General features: G+C 50.0%; 1 protein-coding gene across 1 annotated transcript in view; it reads right to left on the bottom strand.

Moving 5' to 3' along the window:
* LOC149358078 (nose resistant to fluoxetine protein 6-like) overlaps window positions 1–26821 on the bottom strand; it is a 79569-nt gene that overhangs the window by 15124 nt on the left and 37624 nt on the right. The window contains exons 7-9 of the mRNA XM_089576724.1: window positions 21853–22018; window positions 13122–13201; window positions 3544–3660 (exon numbers count right to left, since the gene is read on the bottom strand). Coding sequence (XP_089432850.1) covers window positions 3544–3660; window positions 13122–13201; window positions 21853–22018 — 363 coding nt within the window. The remainder of the gene's footprint in view (window positions 1–3543; window positions 3661–13121; window positions 13202–21852; window positions 22019–26821) is intronic.

Here is a 26821-nt window from a genome sequence, read left to right on the forward strand (position 1 = left end):
AAGCTATAAACGTTGTTTTGTTGTTGTTACCTCTTAACACGCCTCGGTCTCAGTGACTACGTTTGCTTACCGGCTACGCTGGGCATCAAACGGGCATTGTCCGGACTCGGTGATGATGTCGCGTAGTCACCGAACCCGTGACAAATAGGAACTCATTGTTTTGGATGTGTTCTGGCGCTAAACTGCCGATATGGCGTCGTATTTTGTTATTTACATGGGCAGCCTTCTAAAAAGTTTGCTTTTCCGTTGCGAAAACTGTATCCGGCAACGTAAAATGGCCCGCTGGCGCTGGCAATTGCGGAGCGGAGAAGCAACGACTAATAATTTCTCTGTTCTCAGTTCGTGCCGTTGGAAAGTGCTGGCTACCGCAAGTACTGCAGCGTGATCCGGTGCGGGAATAACGGCGAGACACAAAACGAGCTAGGCAGTAAGTTTTTCTGTCTGCCACGAGACGACAGGTATATTTTTTTATTGCTTAATGATTAATGTCGTAACTTGTTTTGTTCTTGAGCTAGCTTTTCTTTAAGACGTCAGTCTTTGTGCACACTTACGTGTTCTATTTTTTCCCCCTTTAGATTAAAATCCTCGAAAGCCTTCACACACCGTTTCAAATATTGGCTGTAAACTTCAGGTATAGCTATCTTTATTTCTGATGCTGCGCACCTTGCAAGTCCACCTATCATTTCGACCTTCTAACTTAAGACATCTACTTCCCCCTGATCTTGTACAATTTCACAGCGCTGTTCAAGTTAAAAATGCCCTGTGATGTATGTATAATTATTGGAATTCTGCCCTGCACTTGTTCTTCACTTGAGAATAACAAATCCCGAACTTCGCAGATATAATGTTTAGAAAGGTATAAAGCCGGACTCCCTTGGTCAGGAATATTCTTTCTCCCCCAGGGCAAAAATATGGTTGGAGTACGCCGGGCAACAAGAGCTTCTGTCAAAGCCAGCTTTCCCAGTCAGCAAGGGATAGTGCATGTGCAGTGAGCACTCGCGGCACACCTCTCTATGGAACCAGGAAGAACAGAGCTGACAAAATGTGCAGATCCTAGTGCAATTCCACTGACATGTTGGCAAGTCATGATAGCTCAGGGTAACCTCTTTTTTAGGTTATGAAATGCATTTACGTGCACGTTTCCACAGGAAATAATGCCATATGTAACTCTCACATACCTCGATGATGTTTCCTGTGCTTGTTTTTCGCTTTGGAACAAGCCGTATTCTCCTGTGTCAACTAATTCCTATATATTAACTAAAGGGTGTGCTTGTGTTTCCTGTTCTTTGTTTTGTGTGTGTGGAACATGATTTTGTTGTGGCAGCAAGTCGTCATATTGACCCAGTGGCTCGACGACTTGAGAGCTATCAACCTCCCAGTCGATATGCTTCCTTGTCATGTTCAACACACCCAGTGGCTCGACGACTTGAGAGCTATCAACCTCCCAGTCGATATGCTTTCTTGTCATGTGAAACACATCCAAAATCTTCTTTAGCTTCTCACCTTTTGTGTTCAAGAAATACAATAAAAAAGATCAAACTACTTTGTGGGAAGGAATTTACGATTGCCGAGTCGACTATAGATGTCTTGTGTTGGCTCCACAATGTCCTAATGCCCACCTGTGCACCACTTTTGTTTAAAACTAAGCTGGTGAGAACTTATAGGTTGATGTATCAAGGTAGTTTTTCTTTCATTTTCGCAATTTTTGGTAGCCGAACATCTTCCGCAGGTTGATTTATATTTGTAATTTTTGATGATATTTATGCTTAATATGGCTTGGTTATGCTATGCTGCTTGAGAAAAAGCTCCATGCCAATAAGTCGTGGGTTTTGTCTCATGGCAGGTTATATTTCAATACGTAAACTTGTGTATGCTGCTTTGTTTACTATTCAGAAATTAAATGTGCAGCATTTTCTTTTCTGTGCATCTTCGTTGAACTGAGTCAAAGTTGTCGACATGCTTTTGAAGTCTACTTTGTACAATAAGCCTCTGCTTGTTGATCAATATTTGGTGTGATTGTGTCGTTAACTTAAACATAATTTTTTGCACTACTCTAAACAGTACACAATAGCTCCGCGCGCTGGTTGCCGCAAAATGTAAACGGTGCTCCAATGGCGCAAGCTCGTGTATGAAGTTATGCGATGCATGCAAAGAAACGAAACCGAAAGCAAAATTGTGGCCTCCGAGAGTTGGCGGAGAAGTGGCGGCCGTCTATAAGGCTGATGTGCTTCATCGCCTCCGCTAGGTTCGCTGAGAGCAGAAGTTGGCCGCACGGGCCTGCGGGAGTGTGTTCTCTTATCCAGCTATACAGTCGAGCCCACTTATACCGAACGTGACGGTCACGGGGATCGCGTTCGTTGTATCCGAGGTTCGTTGTAAGTGGACTTCCCCTCTTATAGCGAAAAATGCAAAGCCAGCCAAAGTGGCTTCATTTCATGAAACAGTCGGTTATGAACGTCATCATATCCGTGCAGGCCCTGAACAGTACTTTCCAAGTTGTCCAGAGTGGTCAAGTGCTTCTATCTGAAATCATTTCTGCTAACGAGGTGATTTAGGGACGCAGTATTACTAATTATGACGTGAACACTTGGTGGTAGGTTGGCCACCGGGTCTAAGACCCTTGACAAAGCTGTGCAGATGCAGCGACGAAGCTAGCAGCGAAGTTGGAGAAACGATTGGAAGACGCCCACCATGTGACCGACTGGACCAGCAAGGCATGATATGTGCCAGGCAGTCAAAGTTTTCAAATAGCTCCCATTGGTTGACCACCTACCACGCGCAGTCTCACTTTCAAAGCTGCCTGTCTTTCGCGCACACCGCGCTTCTACTTCTACTTTCGACCAGCTGGCAAATGTGCATGAACCCACTGAATCTGCAGCCTGTCGGTGCGCACTTGGCCGGTGGATTGAGTGCCGGCGTTTTATTATTTTTTTTTGTCGTCATGTTGTTTTGGAAGGGGGCAGGGATGTCACAGAGTCTAGGAAACGCTTTTCAGTCTCCGCGCTGGCGTGAAGACTGCATTTTTCGAATGAAGGGCCGAATTTAAGGCACCTCCTCGTTCGCTCTGACCGAGTTCAGCTATCAAGGTAGTTCATAACATTCGAGACGTAGTGCCATTGCTCCAATGCATATTTTGACGGTAGCACCACTCTCGTTCGTAATAACCGGGCGTTCATTATCACTGCGGCCGTTATATGTGGGCTCGACTGTTATTACTCTATGGAGGAACGCCGCTCAACCCGAGAACGGGCGCCACAGGGCTGCGTTAAAAAAAAGAAAAAACCCTCTGTAGTCCACCCCCATAACTGCCCAGAAACTGTAAAGTTTCTAGTTTTAAGATGCATAGCCAGCGAACTGGGTACTGGACATTAGAATAGTTTAGGCCTTGGTCAAATGTTTAGGGGAAGTAATTACTCCCTTATTAGTTTAGGCCTTACACTGGAAATAGTTGCTGCTCTGGCGTTACGCATGATTACTAGCCAGTGCTTTGCTCTTGCAGCAATACTTGCCCTTTTCAAGCGGTTTGACTGAAAGCTGACGTACGGATCGTGTGTGGTATGCGGAGGCAGTGGTATGTCCTTCAGGCCTATATATGCAGCTGTGTATGTTGTGCTCAGGACGAAAAGGAGCCCAATGACGCCGAAACCAAGGCCAGGCTTTCTGAAAAGAAAATGCAGTGATTTCGTCAAGTTCAAGTACTATACTTCGAGACCAAGTGCACGTATGGACCTGCCCCAGTGGCTCAGTAGTTATGGTGCTCGGCTGCTCACCCGAAAGATGCGGGTTCGATCCCGGCCGCGGCGATCGCATTTCAATGGCGGCGAAATGCTAGAGGCCCATATACTGTGCAAGTGTACTTTAAAGAACCCTGGGTGGTCGAAATTATCCGGAGACGTCCACTACGGCGTCCCTCATAGCCTGAGTCGATTTGGGATATTAAACCCGAGAAGTTGAACGCATGGTATAAAGGCGCATGATTAGCTGCATCGCTTTGCTCAGATTTGTAGCGCGAGCTGTTAATACGAAGTTTCCCGGCAAAACGTAGTAGTAGTGAGAGTCAAGCTGCCGGGAACACGTGACGGCCCTGGGCCCACAGCCTGAGACTTGCGCCTCGCACATCAAATTCGTCGTCATTTGGTGGGGTGTTGTGTCAACAAAAGACGCCTCTAAACGCCATGAAGCGCCTCGTTTGAAAACATCCTGCAATGAGTGGATGACGTTGCATCCTGCGCCCCTGCGCGGTAGCAACTGCAGTTATGATACAGCCGCCAGCGGCGGCGTGGAACATCAGTCGCCTTGTTTAGCGTTTACCGCACGCATCACGCTATTTGTAGCGCGCTGTATTTCTTTGTGTATGTCTGCGTACGCTAAAATCTGCCTACTGGCCCAGGATAACGCCATACCGCTGGGCCGGAAAGGCCAGTCACCCATATCCAAGAGTCGTTGAAGCTGCGCGATATATATAGCCATGTGAAAGAGGTGAGCTTGAGCGTGATGATTCTCGTTGTAAGGGGTGGGGGGCAAAGATATTGCTCCCAGCCCTTCGCCTTTGAAAAGGGTGTGGTTATTAAAGCCGGCCTAATGTTTTCTTTTTAATATGTATCGTCTCAAACACTTCGCTCAAAGGCAACAAAACACTTTGCTTTTAAAATTTATGGCAACGGTGGTATGATGGACTTCTCTGCATAGCCATGCAGAGAAAGTCCCATGCATGATGGTCTGCATGCAGTGACCATAGTGCCGCGAATCTTTGTGTTCATTGCTTTTTTTTTTTCATTTTTCAAGGCTGCCAGCACGCCGCTTTATCGCTTTGTTTGTGATGCAAGACGCGCCAAGATTTATCTCGACTGATCGCATCCTGGCGGAGTCGATTCTACATCGCTCCAGAATGATCTAGTATCTTTCCACGCTTTGTCACGAAAGTTCCCTTTCAGATTTAAAATGACCATGGCCGAGAGCGGCGGGCATTCTATTCGACGACCGCCGAGCACGCTTGTTGCTACGCCGCCGCCGACTCATTCAGTTCTTTGCGGGAGCAAGTCAGCCCAAATCAACAGTTTTGTTTAGAAACCATTTTCGCTGTCTTTCTGATCCCCGGACTGCAGTCACCGCTCCGTTAAAGGGTCAGTCTACTCACCGAGATGAGTATATAAATAATGGCATATTCTGGTAGTTGGCGCCATATAACATCAATAACGAGGGATCTGCGCCCGGTTTAGGCGGGAATTTATATTTTATTTCGGCGTTAAAAGTCGCGTAAAAAAGCATGGTGGCGACCCCAAACGTCCATTTTGTTCAAGAAAGTGGTAGTCTTTTTTTGTAGGAGCATAAGTGAATATACTACGTACCATTTGTATGCCCAAATGTCAGAGAAACGCACGTTTTGTTCTAGTAAGCTGTAGAAGGCGTACCGCTGGCTTTTTCTGTAAATCACATGAATATTTATAGTTACACGTACGCAAAACGCAGGCACATTCCCACTTTTACTTCAGCGTGTGCTAGCAGAGACGCAAAAATAAACTCAGCCTATAGTGGCGCCATCTGGTCGTCAGGACGGGAGCCATTGCTGTAAACAAACCGACTCTCCACTTAAGCCTAGGAGCGGCAGAATCGTCACTCTAATTATTAAAATAAAGCAAATTTATCTCTTATATGTTTTCTTATAGGCAAGATGAGACGAAGCGAAAGACAGGCACCCCATTTATGGCCAGTGAACGCACTGAAAAAGGCAGCAACAACGAGAATTCAGTCCGAAGCGAGAGGTCCGGCTTCGACGGGCACCGCCATGTTTGTCGCCGCACGGCGGAAATCCAGATGGTTGCCAGATGAGACTACCATCTCATACAGATGTGTTCCCACATTAATAAATTCTATTTTAAAATGTTCTACCGCACTCCTTGGCACCACAGCTGGCTAAACGGTAATTTGAGTAAAGAGCTATCGGTTCCCGCAAAGAAAATATGGTCGATAAAATTCAGTAGACTGGCCCTTTAAATCTGATGGAGGTGCTAACGGATGTTACTGTCGCCCTCACCCCATGGGAGCCGCCAAAGGAGCCCGAGCCGTCTCGAAGAAGATCACGAGAAAGGCGCCGAAGCCGTCCCAACCGAAGACGAAGTGCGAAGCAGCCGTCGTCTCCAGAGGCGTCCAACTGAGTACGGACTACTACTAGACCGCACGCGAGCAGAGAAGAACTGCACAATCCGGACGTCAGCCATGGCTACGACACCAGCCCCATTATTTTACACCAATCCCGACTTCCGCCCACGTTCAAAGGTTCACCGGGCGAGGATCTGGAGAAAGGTTGGAATAGTTTGACCGTGTCGCCGTATTGAACAGTTGGGATGACCAGACAAAATTAAGCTACATTTTTTTCGCCCTGGAACCAGCCAGAATTTGGTTCGAAGACCACGAAGCTTCTCTGGCATCGTGGGAATCATTCTAGCGTGAGTTCCAGAAGGCATTCACAAGCATCATCAAGAAAGAAAGAGCGCAGCTCCTTCTACAGTCACCCGAATGAGACGGTGACCGCGTACGTAGAAGACATGAAGCGCCTTCTTCGGCGTATCGATCCTGATATGACAGAAGAGAAGAAAGTGGAGCTCTTGATGCATCGTGCTCAAGAGGCACTTTTCGTTGGTCTGACCCGCAATCCACCGAAGACCCTCGCCGAATTCACCAGCGAAGCAACCACGAGAAAACTTTGGAAGCAGGAGCCCGCCATTTCTCTCGACAGCTCCAAGTGACCTCAACAACTCTCTCGGATGCCATAGCATTCGGAGGAAACCTGCAGGATGTCATCCGCGAAATTGTACGGGAAGAGGTGCGTCGCCTGTTACCATCTTCCAACCAGCCTCGAGTAGCGACCATTGAAGAAATTCTGCGCGAAGTGCAGCATGCGCTTGGCTCCCCGTCATCGACGCCTCCAGCTGAAGCTCCAGCCTTGACCTACGCCGCTGCAGTAGAGTCCTCAGCCCCAGCAATACACCCTAAGGCCACCTCTTCGAAGTGAACCAGCTGTTCCCGATCACCGCCCCCTGTCCTCGCCCGCCCAGCCTATGAACGACGCCCAAGACCCAGGAAATACGACGCCTGGAAGACTTCAGACAACCCCCCGCTGTGCTTCCATTGCGGTGAAGCCGACCATATTCTTCGTCACTCCCTGTACCACCGTATCGGTATTCGGGGCTTTGCCGTTGACACACTACGACCATGTTTCGGCCAACGCGCGCAAGAAATCGACGAGTATCTGCGTAGAGAGGAGTATGCGCCGAACTGCCTTTCGCGCTCACCATCGCCGTCAGACTCGCGTTTCGCGCCGCCACGCCGCAGCTACGCAGCCGGTAAGAGGAAGGTCTCCCAGCCCCCGTAGGGGAAACTAAAGACAGCAACCTCCGGAGGTGAGGTTGTTCACAAACGAAACGCCGAAGATCCTCCAGAGACCATACCGCATGAAGACACCGCCCTCGACTCGCCGACGCCGCATATCATAACAACCTCGACCACGACGCGAACCATCTTCAAAACAACTCCGCTACCCAGAAAAGCTTCGACGAATTGCCCTATCCACGATTCACGTACAGGTTGAAGCCGTGACCCAACGCCGAGGACGACCTACAACGCAAGAGCCAGGACATCCAAATTACGAGTGGTTATCGACGGCCGGAGAGTTACTGCTCTAGTAGACACAGGAGCTGGTTACACGGTGATGAATGGAACATTCGCTGCGCAGTTGAGGAAAGTCACGACCGCTTGGGACGGTCCACAAATTCGCACCGCATGGGGCCACCTCATTACGCCTTCGGGACGATGCACAGCGCGAGTGACTGTCAAGGGACATACCTATCCTGCGACTTTCGTTGTGCTACGACAATGTTCCCGCGAAGTGATCTTGAGCATGGATTCCTTTAATGAACATCAGGAGATAATCGACCTGCGATCCAAGCTGATCACACTTTCGACGGACGAGGCCATCGATTCGATGAGAACTCTGGAACATCACGTTGCCCTGAGTGTCCTGGAATGGCAAGTAAGCGTCCCACCCAGCTCAAGCATCATCGTCATAGTAGGCGCCACGATAGCCAATAACACTGAAGCCATCATAGAGGGGAACGTGCAGTTGCTTCTAGAACGATGAATTGGCATCGCAAGAGGCATCCCACATTTCCACAATGGCCAAGCCGAAGTACTGCTGACGAACTTCAGCGAAGAATTCCTGCACGTTAACAGAGGGACGACGATTGCTTTCTTCGACGAAATATCCGACTTACGAGACTTCTTCACTCTCTCATCCGCAGATGAATCGCTGTACCAAGAGAACTCGTACACTTTCGACATCAACCCAACCCTGCCCCGGAACCGACAAGACCAGATCCGCAATCTGCTTCGAAGCTAAAATGAGTGCTTTTCGTCATCGTCGAAGGTCCGACAAACGCCAAGCATCGTATTATAAGCGACCTGCAGGCCCAACCTCTCCGAAAAAGCCCCTACCGAGTGTCGCGGCGAGAACGACAAGCCATCTCGGACCAAGTGGAAGAAATGATTCGCGACGACGTCATCCAGCCTTCAAAGAGCCTCTGGGCGGCACCGGTTGTTCTAATGAGAAAGACGGCACACTTCGATTCTGCGTCGATTACCGCCGTTTGAGCAACGTAACAAAGAGGAACGTCTACCTCCTACCCTGCATCGACGACACATTAGACCGGCTATGTAACGCCAAGTATTTCTCATCGATTTACCTCAAGAGTGGCTACTGGCAAATTTAAGTCGATGAAAGAGATCGCGAGAAGACCCCATTCATTACTCCGGATAACCTTTTCCAGTTAAAGGTGATGCCATTTGGTCTCTGTTCCTCCCCAGCGACGCTTCAGCGAGTAATGGATACCGTGCTGGCAGGCCTTAAGTGGCAAATTTGTCTGGTGTATTTAGATGATGTCGTTGTCTTCGCCTCAAAATTTGAAGAGCACCTAAAAAGGCTCCGAACAGTGCTCATCATCATCATCATCATCATCATCATCATCAGCCTGACTACACCCACTGCAGGGGAAAGGCCTCTCCCATGTCTCTCCAATTAACCCTGTCCTTTGTCATTTGCCGCCACTGTATCCCCGCAAACTTCTTAATTTCATCCGCCCACCTAACTTTCTGCCGTCCCCTGCTACGTTTGCTTTCTCTTGGAATCCACTGCGTTACCCTTAAGGACCAGCGGTTATCTTGCCTTCGCATTACATGCCCTGCCCAAGCCCATTTCTTCCTCTTGATTTCAACTAAGATGTCATTAACCCGCGTTTGTTCCCTCACCCACTCCGCCCGCTTTCGATCTCTTAACGTTACACCTATCATTTTCCTTTCCATAGCTCGCTGCGTTCTTCTTAACTTAAGCTGTACTAGACGCAAACAGTACTAGACGCAAACAAATATTCCGGCCGAACCTTCAAAGCAGAGAAGTGTCGCTTTGCCTGTGAAGAGCTACAGTTTCTAGGCCATATCGCTAGCAAGGAGAGAGTACGTGCAGACCCGCAGAAAACAGCCGCTATCGCACTGTTTCCACCGCCGGCCGACAGGAAAGCGGTGCGAAGATTCCTCGGACTGTGCGCGTATTACCGACAATTTGTCAAGAACTTTTTCTCGCATCGCCGAGCCTCTGGCCCAACTGACAAATTCAGACGTGCCATTTAAATGGGAAGCGCCGCAAGCGAAAGCCTTCAACGACCTTCAGCGTCGTTTACAGTCCCCACCGATCCTCGCGCACTTTGATGAAAATGCCTAGACTGAAATTCATACCGACGCAAGCAGCCTTGGTTTAATCGCCGTCCTCGTTCAGAATACCGGCGGACTGGACAAAGTAATCGCATGCGCTAGCCATTCCTTGTCCAAGGCCGAGGATAACTATTCGATAACTGAGAAGGAGTGCCTTGCCATCATCTGGGATACGTTGAAATTCCGCCCCTACCTGTACGGACGACCAATCAAGGTGGTCAGCGATCACCACGCACTGTGTTGGCTTGCGAGTTTAAAGAACTCTTCCGGCTGCCTCGCTCGAAGGAGCCTGCGCCCCCAGGAGTTTGGCGTCACCGTGGTTTACAAGTCCGGACGCAAGCACTCTGACGCCGAATGCCTGTCACGAGCCCCTGTAGATGCAGCTCCGCCGGACGACGATGAGAACGCCTTCCTGGGACCCATCAGCTCCAGCTCTTCTGCACAGCAGCAACGCTCGGATCCCTACCTAAAACGCCTGATCGAATACATGGACGACAAGGTTTCTTCACCCCCCGCCTCGTTCAAACGAGGATTGTCTTCGTTCTGTGTGCAGAAGGATGTCCTCGTGAAGAAGAACTTCACTGCACACAAAACAGCCTACCTCCTTGTTGTACCTGCTAGCCTGCGCAAAAAGGTTTTTCATGCTTCACACGACGAGCCGGCAGCTGGACATCTCGGGTTTTCTGGTACCCTTCGTCGCAATTAAGACAAGTATTACTGGCCCCGGCTGTCTGCCGATGTCGCACATTACATGAAAACCTGCCGAGAATGTAAGCGGCGAAAGACCCCTCCCGCTCGACCAGCAGGATTTCTGAGTCCCATTGAACCACCCTGAAGGCCCTTTCAGCAGATCGGCATATATTTGTTTGGCCCTTTCCCGAAGTCAACGTCTGGAAATAAGTGGATCATCATAGCGACCGACTACCTGACCCGCTACGGCGAGGCTAAAGCCCTACCGAACGAAACAGCAGCAGAAGTCGCCAGATTTTTCGTGGAGTCCATTCTGCCACACGGCACCCCCGATGTGCTCATCATGGACAGAGGAACAGCATTCACAGAGGAACTGACGCAAGCCATCCTGGGTTACAGCCAAACCATTCACCGGAGAACAACTCCATACCATCCGCAGACCAACGGACTGACCGAGCGCCTAAACAAAACCATCATCGATATGCTCGCCATGTATGCCGATGCTGAACACGAGACCTGGAACGTCATACTGCCTTACATCGTCTTCGCCAACAACACCGCAGTGCAGGAGACCACCCAGATGACGCCTTTTAGGCTCTTACATGTCAGAGAAGCCGCGACCACGCTATACGCCATGCTGCCCAACGTTACCGAAGAAGATAACGTCGAAGTCGCCGCCTACCTTCAACGCGGAGAACAAGCCCGAAGACTTGCCCGATTACGGATCCTAGACCAGCAGCGGACCGACGCCAGACGCTACAACCTAAGAAAACGCAACAAAGGAGACCGAGTCTGTGTTTTGACGCCCATTCGCCTCCGCGGATTCAGTGAAGAGGTTTTGCGCCGCTATTTCGGCCCGTGCAAGGTTCTCCGTCGGATAGGTGAAATAGACTGTGAAGCCGTTACTGACGAAATGACTGCATCCCAGTGGCGCCGCGTATGACCAGAAGTTGTCTATGTCGTCCGTCTAAATCCCTACTACGCTCTCTTAAAGACGCTGTGTTTTTTCACTCGGGGCTTATTTTTTCACAATCCGCTTTATTCGTTTGTACAGTCGCCTTATGTTTTAAAGGATCGGGTCAACCCATCTTTGAGAGGGGAGCAATGCCGCGAATATCTGTAGTGATTGTTTTTTCATTCTTCAAAGCTGCCGGCAAGCCGCTTTATCGCTTTATTTGTGATGCAAGTCGCGCCCAGATTTATCTCGATTGATCGCATCTAGGCGGAGCCAATTCTATGTGGTTCCAGAATGTTCTAGTAACTTTCCTCTCTCTATCTCGAAAGTTCGCCATCAGCTTTAAAATGAGCACGGCCGAGAGCGGCGGGTATACGGTTCGACGACTGCCGAGCACGCTCAATTGTTGCTACGTCACCGCCGGCGCATTCAGTTCGTTGCGGCGCAAGTCTGCCCAAATAAAGAGTATTGTTTAGAAGCCATTTTCGCGTCTTCCTGCTCTCCGGACTGCAGTCGCCATTACATGACAATAGGTTCCTTGGCGTCGTAGTGTACGGCAACGGAAACCTCTTGCCTTAAGCTGCTGTGAAAGCGTTTTCTGGCGAAGTGGACCTCGTTATGGCTCTGCGAGAACCACTACGCGCGCCGTGGCGCCAACCTCCGCCACAGACACCGCGGCCGACGCCTGGCGAGGCACGCTGAGATCACTGCACATATAAGAAACAACCAATTCCCAAGCGACATTGAACTAATGTGCAGTGAAGCGTAGTGTCCAGTTACCGCCCACTCCCCCCCCCCCCCCCTTTCCCTTCCTTCGGTAGCCTGGACGCTGTTGCCTTCTCTCAGCTGTCGGTGGCTCCGTAGGCGACTCTACAGCCCGAGATTACGGAACACTACATGCCGGCTCTTCTGGAAGGAGTTTCTGGCCTTGGAATCAAGGGTCTGGGTAGAACAATACCGCTTCAGCTCTGACGCAGCGCATTGCTTTTTCTCTTACTTTGTGCAGACACAGTACATCCGGATAAAGATTCAAGTTGTTGCACGTAGCAGTGTAACCTTTAAGGGACCGACAACTGACGAAAGTATGTTACGCGATTATGCTGCAGATTAAGAGGTCTTCCCATGTATTATTACTCAGGGATGATTGTGCGGGTGAATAAAGAACTACAATTTCAGTATAGAGGAGGTAATCGGAAACAATAGGCAAGCGACATTCTTGGGGAAAATATTCGTACTCTCAATTTATCCCACCAACACGACCAGCTATCGGTATCACGGCGTAAATCTGACTAAATGTATGGACGTCGAGAAAATATTTCCTATATTTTTATTTGCGTTGACTCAAGGGTAGCGTTTAGATTGGAACCGAATGGCAGTTTAAATGCCGTTAACGTGCACTTCCTTGTCTGCACCGAGGGCCGCCGCGGCCCGTTGCTAAGGTCTCAGTAGAGAAAATTGCAGAGACGTACTGTTGCGTAGACGTACACCAGATCACCGTGAGCACGCGGCTCACGGCGGAGCGCGCGAGCGCGTGCGTGACACGTGAGCGCGCAGACGAACCGGGTACAGTCAGACGCTGAGCCATGCCCCGCGCTGTTTCCTGCACCAACGTGCCATCCTTACATCTTTGTTGTAGCGATGGCTAAACCACACGCGCGGCTCTGCGGAAATGCAGAAAACTTTTCGTGCACAAGCCAGTGGAAAACATATGACTTACCTGTACAAAGCGTAAATTATCGGAGGGCTGATTACATAGAACTGAAAGTCCACCGCAGCGTACCACGTCTGAATAAGACACTGCAAAAAATTGGGATCAGGTTAGGCGATTGTTAGGAGGTGCCATGATGACGCCGCTAGATGATTGCCCCCGACCTCCTTTTTCTGCTGTTTTGACAGTAGCCGGTCATAACTAGAGATGTAAAATTTCAAGAAATTTTTAATGGCATGAAAAAAAAACGTTTTTTCAGGTTTTTTTTCATGAAAAATTGTAAATTTTGCAAAACGTGACAAAAACAGATTTATTTGCAACAGCACAACGATCAATAATAATGCTCCGAAGTTCAGTCGAATATGCGGTTATAGATGTCATATTGTGAAACGAACTTCTTGTTCTATTGCACTGAGAAAGGGAACATGAAAACTGATCTATAAGTCACTCCATATCGGACTCAGAGTCATTGTCGCTGGATGCGGCACTACGTGCAGCAGCATGGATTTAATCGGTGTCCACAGCTAGGTTCGACTGCACATACACAAGCTTTCGAACGCGTTCTACTGAAAGCCTGTTGCGAATCCTTTTATGGACGTTTCCGAAACGTGACCAGTATCTGCAGCAGTCGGCAAGCCAGACGAGTTAGCGGCTGCTTGGTGCAAAGGCCTTGCCGCCAGGTAGATGGGGCCACGTGCTTCGCGGAAGACCCCTGTCATTGACCCAATTCCTGCGGATGTCCTGTACTCTGCTACGTGTGAAATCAAGAAGCTAGGCTTGTATTTGGCTAAAACCGCTTACGTGCAGAGCAGCCTATGTTGTTTATGCCAGGTGTGTAGCGCTGTAGTATTTGCAGCCGTTTTGTTCCACTTGAGCCGTGAGCTCAAGTTTCAGTGTGTTTTTAAGTCAAGCCTGGATCTTATATGTGACCTGGCCTTGAACCCGCGTACTCGCAGCAAGAACATTTTAAGAGCACTACCTGGCACCGGCGGTGACGACTCCTCTCCAATAGTTCAACGATGCACGCTCTAATGGTTTTTAAATCAAAAACAAAAACCTTAACTAAAAGCAAACCATCATAAAACCTTCAAATTGCATTGTGAAATTTTCGATGTTTCTTTCCATTTTTCTTCTGAAAAAAAAAACGAAAAAAAACGGGTTTTTTTTCAAAATTGCAGTGTTTTTTTCAGGCCTTCACATCTCTAGTCATAACAGCTGTTCAAAGTGCATGACTTCAATAGGCCTTCCGAACGAAAAAAAAAAACAAAGCCAGATAAAAATGCTAGCGCAGCAAAAGGATAGCAGGAGTCGAAAGATGTGCCTGAACAGGACATATTCTAACCGCGACCCCACGATGGATTGATTGCATGAAACAGCACCAATTACTTGAAGCAACGGAAGCGGGTGTGCCAGTCAGCTGCACCTCGAAGCGTCGTCTGGCTCGCCGTGAATACAGTTCGGTACGCTTCGCTACCGAAACGCCCTTAATTCGTTGGCCACCTACATTGCTGCCGAGGCCACAGTAACGAATGCCTGAAACATGATCTGAAAGGGTTCCATTTCGCTAGCTCGTTCCGTCTAAGAAACTTATACGTCACCGAAGTTGTGTATCAGCAGTGATCTCGTTTTAATGTCTATTTGTTGTTTCTTTTTGCTAATGAACAAATTAGTTTTTCAGGCACCTTCTGTAAGAAATATGTGAATTTTTAAGCACCTAAGATTTTCATTCTGGGTTTACTAAACCGCGGCGCTATTTAGGCTTTTTATTTCACGGACCCTTCGGACACCACGGACGCAGACCATGCGATCGGACGACTGCACTCTCTGTCGCATCTTACAGCCACCACGGCTCCTGGTACTTCAACCAATCGGTGACCACTGAAATTGGAGCAACGCTTTTTTTTTTATTTGATACCTCAAAGGCCCCTGGTATGGGGCATTACATGAGGGATGGGCATGACAGTTATACAATAATGGTCTTGATGGCGTTCTTAAAATGGATGGCGAGGAAATTTCAAGAAATTACCTCGCTAAAGAAAAAAACGAATAGATGAAGTGAGCTCGGCTGTTCATATTCTTGAGCTATGATCTCGTCTGTCCGTAGCTGTGAAGAAACTATCTTGGCAAGGGAATTTCCGCTGCGGAAAATCGGTAGCCCGCGACAGTGTGGTGACCACTCTCCATTTCCAGAGATTGGCCACCGGTATTTGACCGGTGTGTGACATTCCTGCGACGTCTTCTCTTACTCAACCAAATATTATTGTTAAGTGGGGTTTGAATGTGCATAAGCGCGCAAGACAGTTTGCTCCAAACACACTGTAAAAACGTTGGTCCGCACCTTGAGTGCTGCTCGGCAGGAAGTCCTCGCGCCATGTGGCCCCCCGAAAGTGTCGCTGATTGAGCAGGTTTACTGCGCTCGCGCGTATCGAAGTCTGTTTCACTAATCAGTTTCGTCGAGTGTTACTTGCAGGGAAAAGCTGTGGGAGAGAGTATATAGACGAACACATCCCACCAAAAGGCCTCAGGAGCGCAAGAGGAAGCTGCGAACATTTCTGGATTTCGCCCAATTCGGCGCAGCTGCAGCGCTTTATTTAGCCGCGTCGACTTATGTCCAATGTTCAAGACATGGGTACCGAGATTTGCATTAGCATTTCGTAATCATTAAAGAGAAACCTAACACCAGCAAGGCCCCTGCTTACTGTTGAAGCTTAACAGTTCTGAAAATTTGGCCTCTGATATATTTGTTTGCTTTTTGTTATTTATTTACCCCATTAAAAGCTTAGAGAAATCATTGTAGAAGGGAGGCTGAAGCACAGTGATAACGAAATTAAAACAAGGCAGAAAACACAGCTACTGAAAAATGGATCAAAGGATCATAAGGATCAAACGGAAGAAGGCCTAAACAAGAATGAAAAAGGAAAAAAAAGAGCAAAAAGAAGCGGTAACAGGGTGGAAAAGCGGGGAAGCATGAAGTTGATGGTTTATATTACGTTGATCGAAAATGGTCGGCGTCTGTGATACTGACTACAATGACAGGGAATGAATATTGATACATGCATTCGAAGAAGAGACAGAAGTAGTGCATGCGCTAGAAGAGGAAGAAGTTAGTTGGCTCTCTCGCACGTGCTCGAACCACTGGGTGTCCGCCGCAGGTTTTTCGTCTCTGCGCGGGTGTTCTTTTTGGCGTTGCACGCTACAGTTTGGTGGAGCAGTGCTGGGTACGCTTCCCGACCTGCAAACTCCGTACAGCGTCACTACGGACCTCACACCGGTTCACCAGCGACCCAGCCGCCGTCTCCGCGGAGAGTCGCCTGAATTTGGGCCCCTTCCCCCGCCAACAAGGACGACGCAGCCTCGACCGCCGAGTCCAACCGACATGGCCACTGACACCAGGACCCAGCCGCCGATCCAGCCTCTACCGTCGAGTCCAACTGCCATGGCCGCTGACACCAGGCCCCTGGCGCCGATCCTTTGCCACCCACCGCGAACACCGCCATCTTTTCACGGTGACGTGTTCGAAGACGCTGAGGACTGGCTGGAGACGTTCGAGCGGGTCGCACGCTACAACGGCTGGTGCGACGAGCGCAAGCTGAATAACGTCTACTTTGCCCTGGAAGAGTCTGCTCGGACGTGGTTTGAAAACCACGAGGCTACACTTCCCACCTGGGAGACGTTTTGCCGGAGTCTCCTGGCTACGTTCCCCAACGCTGACCGCCGGGAGAAGGCTGAAGCTGCGCTGCACTCCCGAAATCAGCGCACGAACGAAAGCGTGCGCATGTACACCGAAGACATGGCCCGTCTTTTCAAGCGCGCCGACCCCAACATGACAGAGGAGAAGAAGCTGCGCCATCTCATGCGTGGGGTTAAGCAGGAGCTGTTCGCGGGCCTCGTGCGCAGCCCACCCCGCACGGTGGCGGAATTTCTAACCGAGGCGACCACGATGGAGACGACGCTGCAACAACGGGCCCGCCAGTACAAGCGGGACATCAACTGCATGATGCCCGAAGGCTTTTCGTCGTGTCTCGGCGGCAGTGCAGACACCTTGCGTGAACTAATTCGCTCCGTTGTCCGGAACTGCAACGGATCCGTCTGCCTCAGGTTGCACCTGCGCCGCTGGCAGCGCTGTCCGAAGTTGTCAGGGACGAGGTGCGACAGGCTGCGCAGGCACCTCCTGTCCCCGAAGCGCCATCCCGGTTCGATGACCGACCCACGTACGCATCTGTTGTACGTCGCACGACAGGCTACGGTCCCATTACCCCAACGCTTGGAGTGAGCAACATCGGCACATGTCACGCAAGCGTGCCTGGCTACGGTGTGACCCCGTCGACCTCCGTGACTAACATCGCCACGTATTCTGCAACCGCATCTGCTACAGCTGGGCCACGCCCTCGCAAGTCGGATTTGTGGCGTACACCGGACCGCAGGCCTCTCTGCTACCACTATGGGGAGCCTGGTCACCTCTACCGCGCCTGTCCGTACCGCCAAGTGGGTCTTCGCGGTTTCCATCCCGACGCACCCTGCCCTCAGAACGGCGAACGACCGCATGAGATTGCACAGCATCTCTGGGCACGCCAGAACCCTGCCTACTCTGGAAGGCGCGAGTCCCGTTCCCCTTCGCCTCTCCGTTATCGATCTTCCAGCCCTGGCCGCCAGAGTAGCTCTGCTGGCCGTCGCTCGCCGAGTCCGCGTCGGGAAAACTAACATCAGCGACCTCTGGAGGCAAGGCCGCTGACGTCGGGACGTGTCAAGATCCTCCATCGCGGAACCCTCGAGCCGACGATACCCGGACAGAGAGAGGCAGCGACAGTATCAGATACGCTGCATCCGATTTGCGTGTGACAATTGATGGCACTGACATTACCGCGCTGCTCGATACCGGTGCTGATTACTCTGTTATGAGCCGTGCCTTCGCTGGAGAACTTAAGAAGGTTCTGACACCGTGGACGGGGACCCCCATTCGCACCGCTGGTGGCCACCTAATTTCCCCTGTGGGCAAGTGCACGGCTAGAGTTGGGATTAGTGGTTTTACGTACGTTGGTGAATTTGTCGTACTCCCCGAGTGTTCCAGAGACTTGATTCTGGGGATCGACTTCCTGCAGTCGAACGGCGCTGTGATTGACTTTCAGGAGGCACGTGTCACGTTCTCGACCAAACAGGCCGTGGCGCGCTTTGACTCCCGTGATCCCTGCAGCAACGCTCTGCGCATTGTCGAGAACGACGTCACGGTGCCGCCGCGGTGCAGTGTTCTGGTGCTCGTGCGGAACGACCTCTTTCACGACTACGAGGGCCTAGCGGACAGCCATAGTCCACTGCTGCTTAAGCGGGGACTTGCCGTTGCAAGAGGTCTCGTCCAACTACGTGACGGCCGCACCCACGTCCTCCTGACTAACTTTGCCAACGAATATCAGCACCTGGCCCAAGGCATGGCTATTGCCTTCCTCCACGACGTTGCTGAGGTTCCAGGTTTGTGCACCGTGGGAGGACCCTCTCCGGAGTATGCTGGCCCACATCACGTTCTTCAGTCAGTCAGAATAAATCCTGCCTTGCCGTCGGTTCAGAGGGATCTTCTGTCGGCCCTCTTGGCAGAATTTGCGGACTGTTTCGCTACGTGCTCGAAGGTCGGCCGAACTCCACTCGCCAAGCATCGTATCATCACTGACGAGACTACGCGACCCGTCTGCCAGCGCCCATATCGTGTTTCCCCGGTGGAGAGAGAAGCCATTCAGAATCAGGTTGCCGAGATGCTTGCAGACGATGTCATTCAGCCGTCCACCAGTCCGTGGGCATCGCCTGTGGTTCTTGTCAAAAAGAAGGACAATACTCTGCGTTTCTGCGTGGACTACAGGAAACTTAACAGCGTGACCAAAAAGGACGTTTACCCGCTGCCCAGGATAGATGACGCGCTCGACCGATTGCGGAACGCCAGATACTTCTCGTCATTGGATCTTAAAAGCGGGTACTGGCAAATCGAAGTGGACGAGAGAGACCGGGAGAAGACGGCTTTCGTGACGCCTGACGGCCTCTATGAGTTTAAAGTGCTCCCATTTGGTCTGTGCTCAGCACCGGCCACTTTTCAGCGCATGATGGACACTGTCCTCTCCGGCTTGAAATGGCAGTCCTGCCTGGTGTACCTGGACGATGTCGTTATATTTTCGCCCACCTTTGACCAACACTTGGAGCGGTTGCGCATTGTGCTGCAAGCGCTCAAATCCGCGCAACTCACCATCAAAGCCGAGAAATGCCATTTCGGCTTTGAGGAACTTCGCTTTCTTGGTCACGTTGTCAGCGCACAAGGTGTTCGCCCGGACCCTGACAAGACCGCTGCCGTCTCAGGTTTTCCACGCCCAACTGACAAGAAGGCCGTTCGCCGGTTTTTAGGCCTGTGCTCCTATTATAGGCGCTTTATTCAAGATTTCTCGAAAATCGCGGAACCGCTGAACGCACTGACCCGTGACGACACGCCCTTCCTGTGGGGGACCGACGAAGAGGCTGCATTTGTCGAGCTTCGCAGCCGTCTGCAAAGCACTCCGATACTCGGCCATTTCGACGAGCATGCTGCCACGGACATCCACACTGACGCCAGCAATGTTGGCCTTGGTGCAGTACTGATCCAGTGGCAAGACGGTGCAGAACGGGTCATCAGTTATGCTAGTCGAACACTTACGCGCTCCGAGACCAATTATTCTACGACGGAGAAAGAATGTCTTGCAGTGATATGGGCCATCTGCAAGTTCCGACCGTACCTCTACGGACGACCCTTCCGTGTGGTAAGCGACCACCACTCCTTATGCTGGCTGGCGAGCCTCAAAGACCCCTCAGGACGCTTGGCTAGATGGAGCTTACGCTTGCAAGAATACGACTTAACAGTAGTTTACAAGTCTGGCCGCAAGCATCAGGATGCGGATTGTCTGTGGCGCGCGCCTATCCCAATCAGTACCGAAGAAACCACCGATGATTTTCCTTTCCTGGGCTCTGTTAGTACCACCCAAATGGCGCAGCTTCAGAGGACGGACACGGAGTTGGCGCCGCTCATCGATTACCTCGAAGGCAGTGAAGCTCCCATTCCGCGTGTTTTTCTTCGAGGGCTTCACACCTTCACTTTACGGTCTGGTGTTCTCTACAAGCGCAACTTTGCCAACAGCGAAGAAGTGTTCCTACTTGTCGTACCATCACAGCTGCGGTCTGAGATCTTGAGTGCCTGTCATGATGCACCATCCGCCGGCTACCTTGGAGTCAGCCGTACACTCGCGCGGATTAGACAAAAGTATTATTGGCCCAGGTTACTCCCATCGGTGCGGGCCTACGTCAAAACATGCCGTGAATGCCAACGTCGGAAGACTCCTCCATTGAAACCGGCCGGATTTCTTCACCCCGTCGATCCACCGAAGACCCCTTTCCATCAAGTGGGCATGGACCTCCTTGGCCCATTTCCGAAGACTTCGTCTGGAAAGCGTTGAATAGTCGTTGCGACTGACTACCTCACACGGTACGCTGAGACCACGTCTCTTGCCAAAGGCACTGCTGCTGAAGTGGCGCAGTTCTTCGTCCACAACATTGTCTTGCGTCATGGAGCACCCGCCGTTGTTGTTACTGACCGGGGAACTGCTTTCACGGCCCGCTTAACCCAGTCCGTGATGACTCTGACGCACACAAGCCACCGACGTGCTACGGCGTATCACCCGCAGACAAACGGGTTGGTAGAGCGACTCAACCGCACACTAGCCGACATGCTATCAATGTACGTTGACGTCGAGCATCGAACTTGGGACGCCATTCTGCCGTACGTAACGTTTGCGTACAACACCGCCCTGCAGGAAACAACCCGACTGACCCCCTTTCAGCTTGTCTTCGGTCGCCAGGTGACCACTCCGTTGGATGCTATGTTGCCCGTCGACCCTTACTGCGACTCTGACGCTGACATCGACGTAGATACCTTCGTTCAGCGTGCTGAGGAAGCGCGTCAACTGGCCCGCCTGCGCATCCACCGTGAACAGGAGGCTGACGCCACTAAGTACAACTGTGGACGCCGTTTCGTCAGTTATGCTCCCGGCGACCTTGTGTGGATTTGGATACCTGTTCGTCGCCGCGGGCTCTCTGAAAAGCTGCTGCGCCGATACTTCGGCCCTTACGAAGTAGTGCGCCGCATCAGTGATGTGACTTATGCAGTTGCTCCCGCCCCGACAGCTTGTTCATCGCGCCGGTCGCACCGAACTGAAGTCGTACACGTTGTTCGCATGAAGCCTTACCACGACCGGCTACCTGACTGAACTGCGGTCCACTGCAGCTGTGTTCTACCCTTTCGCTGACTTTTCTCTCCTAGCCGCATCGTGTCGATGCTGCAGAAGAGGGGGGCAGTGATACATGCATTCGAAGAAGAGACAGAAGTAGTGCATGCGCTAGAAGAGGAAGAAGTTAGTTGGCTCTCTCGCACGTGCTCGAACCACTGGGTGTCCGCCGCAGGTTTTTCGTCTCTGCGCGGGTGTTCTTTTTGGCGTTGCACGCTACAATATGAATAGGTGACTGTGAGCTGGCATAGGATAGTAATGTACTTTGAAGCGACGATCAATGCGTGGCGAAATATACATTACTGGAGTAATGCACCAGGACTTGATCGTGTGATCCAGATGACGCGAGCTGTGATTTCGACACCACAGTGAAATTTTATTGAGAAAATGCAGAGTATGAGGCTTGCGTAACAAAAGGGCTGATGTCGGCTACCTCGTACTCAGAAGGAACTCACCATCTCTGCCGGGAAAAGGAAGTTCTGCACGTAGAGGAGGTTCACCCACCAGTGCGTCTGGCAGAAGCGCCCCATGAAATTGGCGTCGTACCAGAGCGGGCCATCGCCGCAGTACGGCAGGTAGACCGCGAAGAAGAGCGAGGCAATTGCAATGAGCGGAGTTAACCTAGGACCAGTAGAAAAGAGGAGCAAGCATTGTGTTCTAGACGCCGCGCCTGGCAGAGCACGACGTCACAATATGCTCTGGTTCCTAACAGAGCACAGCATAAAAACGCAGGAAACAAAAGTTCATCTCCTAAAGAGCCGCATGTCCTTTCACTCGGGCCTCTGAGATTCAAGTATACCCTACCGGGAAGTTTCAAGGCGCTTATGCTAATATTCCAATTATGAGCCTTCTTTTGCTCTCAGTAAGCACTCTCTTTTCACTCTGCGGTAATATAAATTTAGCTTCCAGAAGTAAATGTTTTGAGCTTTCTTTTCTTTCTTCCTCACTTTCATATGAGGGGGCTGCTAAAATAGCATGAGAAAATTTGGACGGTGAGCTCTGTAGCTGTCGTCGAAGTTCGTCCGCTTCCACAAAACTGCCATCACTTCAAAATTACGTGACATGTAAAAAAAGAACTCTCCCTAAATAACTTTTTCAGCCGCTCGAATAGCGCAGTAGCAGCAGGTTGTATCATTTCCAGACTGCAATATTAAATTGGAATGCTAACTCACCATTCTCATTAACGCTACTGTATTCAAAAAGCGATTCCAAAAATTGTTTTATGTCCTGAAAGCGCCAGTCCATGAGAGAGGCACTGCATTCTGAAACGGACTTGGACAAATGCGCCATGCGCAGATGTTCGTTGGATGCCCAGGCAACGAACGTTTTACTCCTTAGTGCTACTTCAGTTATTCGGTCTTGGAAGCTCTTGAGCTTTGAAACACCAAATGGCCTTGTACGCGTATGGTATCAGTAATTTAGAAAAAAGGAAGTTTCCTCACCTCAACTAAATAATTAATTAATTATATAAATAATGAGCTTCATTTCCTTAAGGGGCTGAAAGCTTGAAAAGCTTGGAGAGGTCCCGACCGCTTTCAGAGTTGCAAAACAGTAAGCTCACAGGCAGTCCGACCCAAATGTTGCAAAGAAATGAACATGCGCACTATACAGAGTCACATAATGTAGAAGCAATGTGGCAAAAAACATTCCAACAAGATAACTAGCGGTGATCAACACCAGCGATTCAAATTAAAAATGGGAGGCATATAATAGTTTTTCAGAAAAGAATGCTAAAAAAAACGTTCGATGACATGCTTTGATTACAAGAAAGATGAAAATCTTCCCGGTTTCAGAAGTTTAGCAGTGAAGGTCACATATAAGACAAGGACTGTTCGTCGTATATGAATTTCTAAAGGTTGCTGTCTTTGTCTTGTCTGATGAATGCTTGTACTTACTCGTAGTTTTGCAATATGAATGATATTACTATTGCCAAATTTTACAAGTGTTATCGGCCTAAATACCTGGGTCTACAATTATGCAAACAAAACAGACAAAGAATTTGCCATCTAAAAAAGAAAGGAGCGTGGGGAGGGAGTATTGTGCAGCACCAATAGCCTACACCAACTATCGTATATATCACAAGGCTCTTTCTGATTTTCTGAATAATTCGCAGTTTTGAAGCTGCAGCGCAAGATGTCCGGGCTAAATAGCGTACTCTTAAAGGGGTAGAGACATCAAATTCCAAGGTTGTAGAAAAGACTGCCATACGTTTCCTTTGTATGTGAGGACCATAAGAGCGAAGTATTAAATTTAAGGGATGTCTAGAACATATTTTAATTTCATATTAAAGTTTGTGAAAATGCTCACTCTTGAAGTCTGAGCCATCGCTAGTGCATCAATGTGACGTAGGAACATAGAAGAAAACACAAGCAAGTATTTTCTACGTCATTGCACAGTTTTCTGACGTACGGGACCAAGTTTTGCGGTTTCGCGGCCTAGCAACCTTGGTTACGAGTGCTCACGAGTCTTTTTTTCTGCACGCTCACGAGTGCGACGGTGCTTTACGCGCGGCGTTGCCGCAGGCGATGTCGTTGCCGAAAGATCCACTTTTGCAGAGGAATATTGCCGGTGCTCTAATCTAGGAAGCATTCTCTGGTATCATGGATGTTATGTATTTTCTTGTGCGAACGTGAAGTACGCCGAGCATGCCGGCCGGTCGGCCAGCCTGGATCCCGTGTGCCGGCGTCATAACAACGAGCTAAAGTGTGTTCTTGACGTAAATAATAAACCCTGGTATAAGAAATGTGAAAAATGTGTCATTTTTGAGGATCGCTGACCAATACTGAGCTGCTGGCAAAGGTAGCAACTGTGATACGAGCAAACTTCTTGCCACAACCGCCTCGCAGCTGCCGCTGGCCCGACGTTGGTGGCCGACTCGCCTGGCGCCCGCTCGCTTCGCTGCTGAAGGCGTCGCGGAGATTTACCATACTATTATTTTATTGTGAGATTATGCTGTTGACAGTAAAGCGATGTGTAGAGTAGGCCTTTTATTATAGCTAAGGCGACTTCCGAAGCGCCGGTCGCTGCGGCTCCAATGCGAAAGAGGCTATAGGCCTAGCGACGACCACGGCAGCCAGGCAGCAGCAGAGCTCGCCGCCCGGAGCGCCCGCGAGCGGTGCCGTTGCCGAAAGCTCGAAACATGAGCAGGCATGCTTTATCGCTGCTCGAGCAGTCTTTCTGATAACAAGGCGATCTTGTTCTTTTTTTTCTTTATTGCCTGTCTCTGGCTCATGACATTGCACAACAAAAATACACATAACGCTATATACATACGACACTGTCGTGGTCAGCCAGCACGAGACTGGCTTCGTCAGCTTAAAATTCCCGCAACATCAGCAATGCAAAAAAAACATGATCTATTGTTTCAGGCTGTTTACAAATTAAGCAGTTCGATCCCCACGGTAAAAAGAAATCCTTTCCCTCTAGAAACTTTTTAACTGGTAACGTCCCGGTGTGTAACTTAAAAAAGAAAGTCTTTACTCCTGGTGGCACCTGCATTTTCTTCACCCTTTTTAAAACATCCCCTCCAGGGCCTCCACTGTACAAGGCCCTGTACATGGGCTCTGGGAAAACAATATCACAAAGATCATTGTACAACTTTTTCCTTTTGCTTTTCCACAAATAATCGGTGGAAAAACGTGCCGAAAGAAACCGAACGCTTGCTACAATCTCTTTGTAGTAACCAAAAGTTCCACCAGAGAGCTCTTCTGTGGATACCACAAACTCCGGCAGCAATCGCCGCAGCTTCACTTGGCACACGGTGCGCAAGAACGGGTCTGTGACGTCGCGAAAAAACAAAAAACGGTTCACCAGCTGCCTTAAAAAGAGGTGCCCTAGCCCTAGCCCCCCGTCTTTTACCCTCCGGAACAGGTTCGTTCTGCTACAACGTTCCCATTCGGACGCCCATATGAAAACTGCAAAAATCCTGTGTAGCTTCTGAACGTTCACACGCGAGCAATGCAAAATCTGCATGACATACCAGAGTTTGCTAATAAAAAAAAGATTGCAGACTGTAGCTCTGGCGAAAATTGAAAGGCTGGTGCCTTTCCATTTCCCAGCTCGGTCACGTGCGTCTTTAGTTTGCTCTTTCCAATAGTCCTCGCTATCGCGATAAGCATCGAGCGGAACGCCCAAATACTTTCCCTGGGTCGTCGCCCACGGTACGTTGGCGAAATGGTCCGGGTGGGATGGCCACCATCCATGCCAGAGCCCAAGGCACTTGGACCAGTTAACCCCGCTACCTGTGACTGCGCTGAACGCGCGTACACACCCGACAGCTTCACTTATGCTCCCCTGATAAACCGTAAATACTGCAACGTCATCTGCATAGGCCAGCAGCTTAACTTCAGCTGCTTGTAACCTAAAGCCATTAATACTATTGTTTTCTATGATTTTCATGCACAGCGTTTCGATGTAAATACAAAACAAGAGAGGGCTGAGGGGGCAGCCCTGACGCACCGAACGCTGCACGCTAATGGGGGCCCCCAAACTCTTGTTAACAATCAGCCTCGTCGTGCAGTTTCGATACGCCAGGGCTACACCCTTACGGATAACTGAACCAACGTTCACATGGTCTAAAACGGCAAACAAAATTTCATGAGAAACACAATCAAATGCCTTTTCAAGATCAATCTGAAGCATCGCTACTCGCCCATTGATGTCATCACAGCTTTCAAGCACACTGCGCGCTTTGTGAATGTTGGAAAAAATTGAGCGCCCTTTGATTCCACATGTCTGGTAGTGTCCAACAATATCCGATATCACTGTCTGCAGTCTACGAGCCAATACCTTCATAAAAATTTTGTAGTCCACATTAGTGAGTCCTATGGGTCGATATGCTGTAACCAATTGTAATTTCTCTATATCATCCGTTTTAGGTATGAGCACTGTATGGGAGGTGCGGCGCGTCGGCCAAGTGGCCATATGGTTTGATGAATGTTGCTGCGCGTGCATTATATTTGTCTACATAATAATTGCATTTTGCGCTCTGAGCTCGGTACTCGCTTTTGGTCGGCGAATGTTTTCGCTCGGCCACCGATCTGCCCAAGACGCGTCGGCCGACGGGTCTCGTCGGCATCTTTGGTCGGCGGCGTTGTCACACTAGGACGACGCTTGGTCGTTGGGGGCGTCGTCGTCGGTGCAATGTGACTGGCTAGTCGGGGAACGACCAGGTTGGCCGACTCGACCGTTGGCCTAGTGTGAACGCGCCTGAACTGCGCGCTGGTCCCAGGCTGTCCTAGTCGTCACTAGGCCTAGGTGATTTCGCTTCGAAGCCGCAGTTGACGGCGCTTTGGAAGTCGACTGTGCTATAATAAAAGGCCTACTCTTCACATCGCTTTAGTGCGGACTCGTCCCATAATAGAAGATAAGTTCGATTTCCACGACGCCTTCAGCAACAGAGCTAGCAGACGAGCAGCGCGCACG

The sequence above is a fragment of the Amblyomma mixtum genome, chromosome 3 (genome assembly GCF_055824585.1).
Source record: "Amblyomma mixtum isolate Tamu chromosome 3, ASM5582458v1, whole genome shotgun sequence".
Taxonomy (NCBI): Eukaryota; Metazoa; Arthropoda; class Arachnida; order Ixodida; family Ixodidae; genus Amblyomma; species Amblyomma mixtum.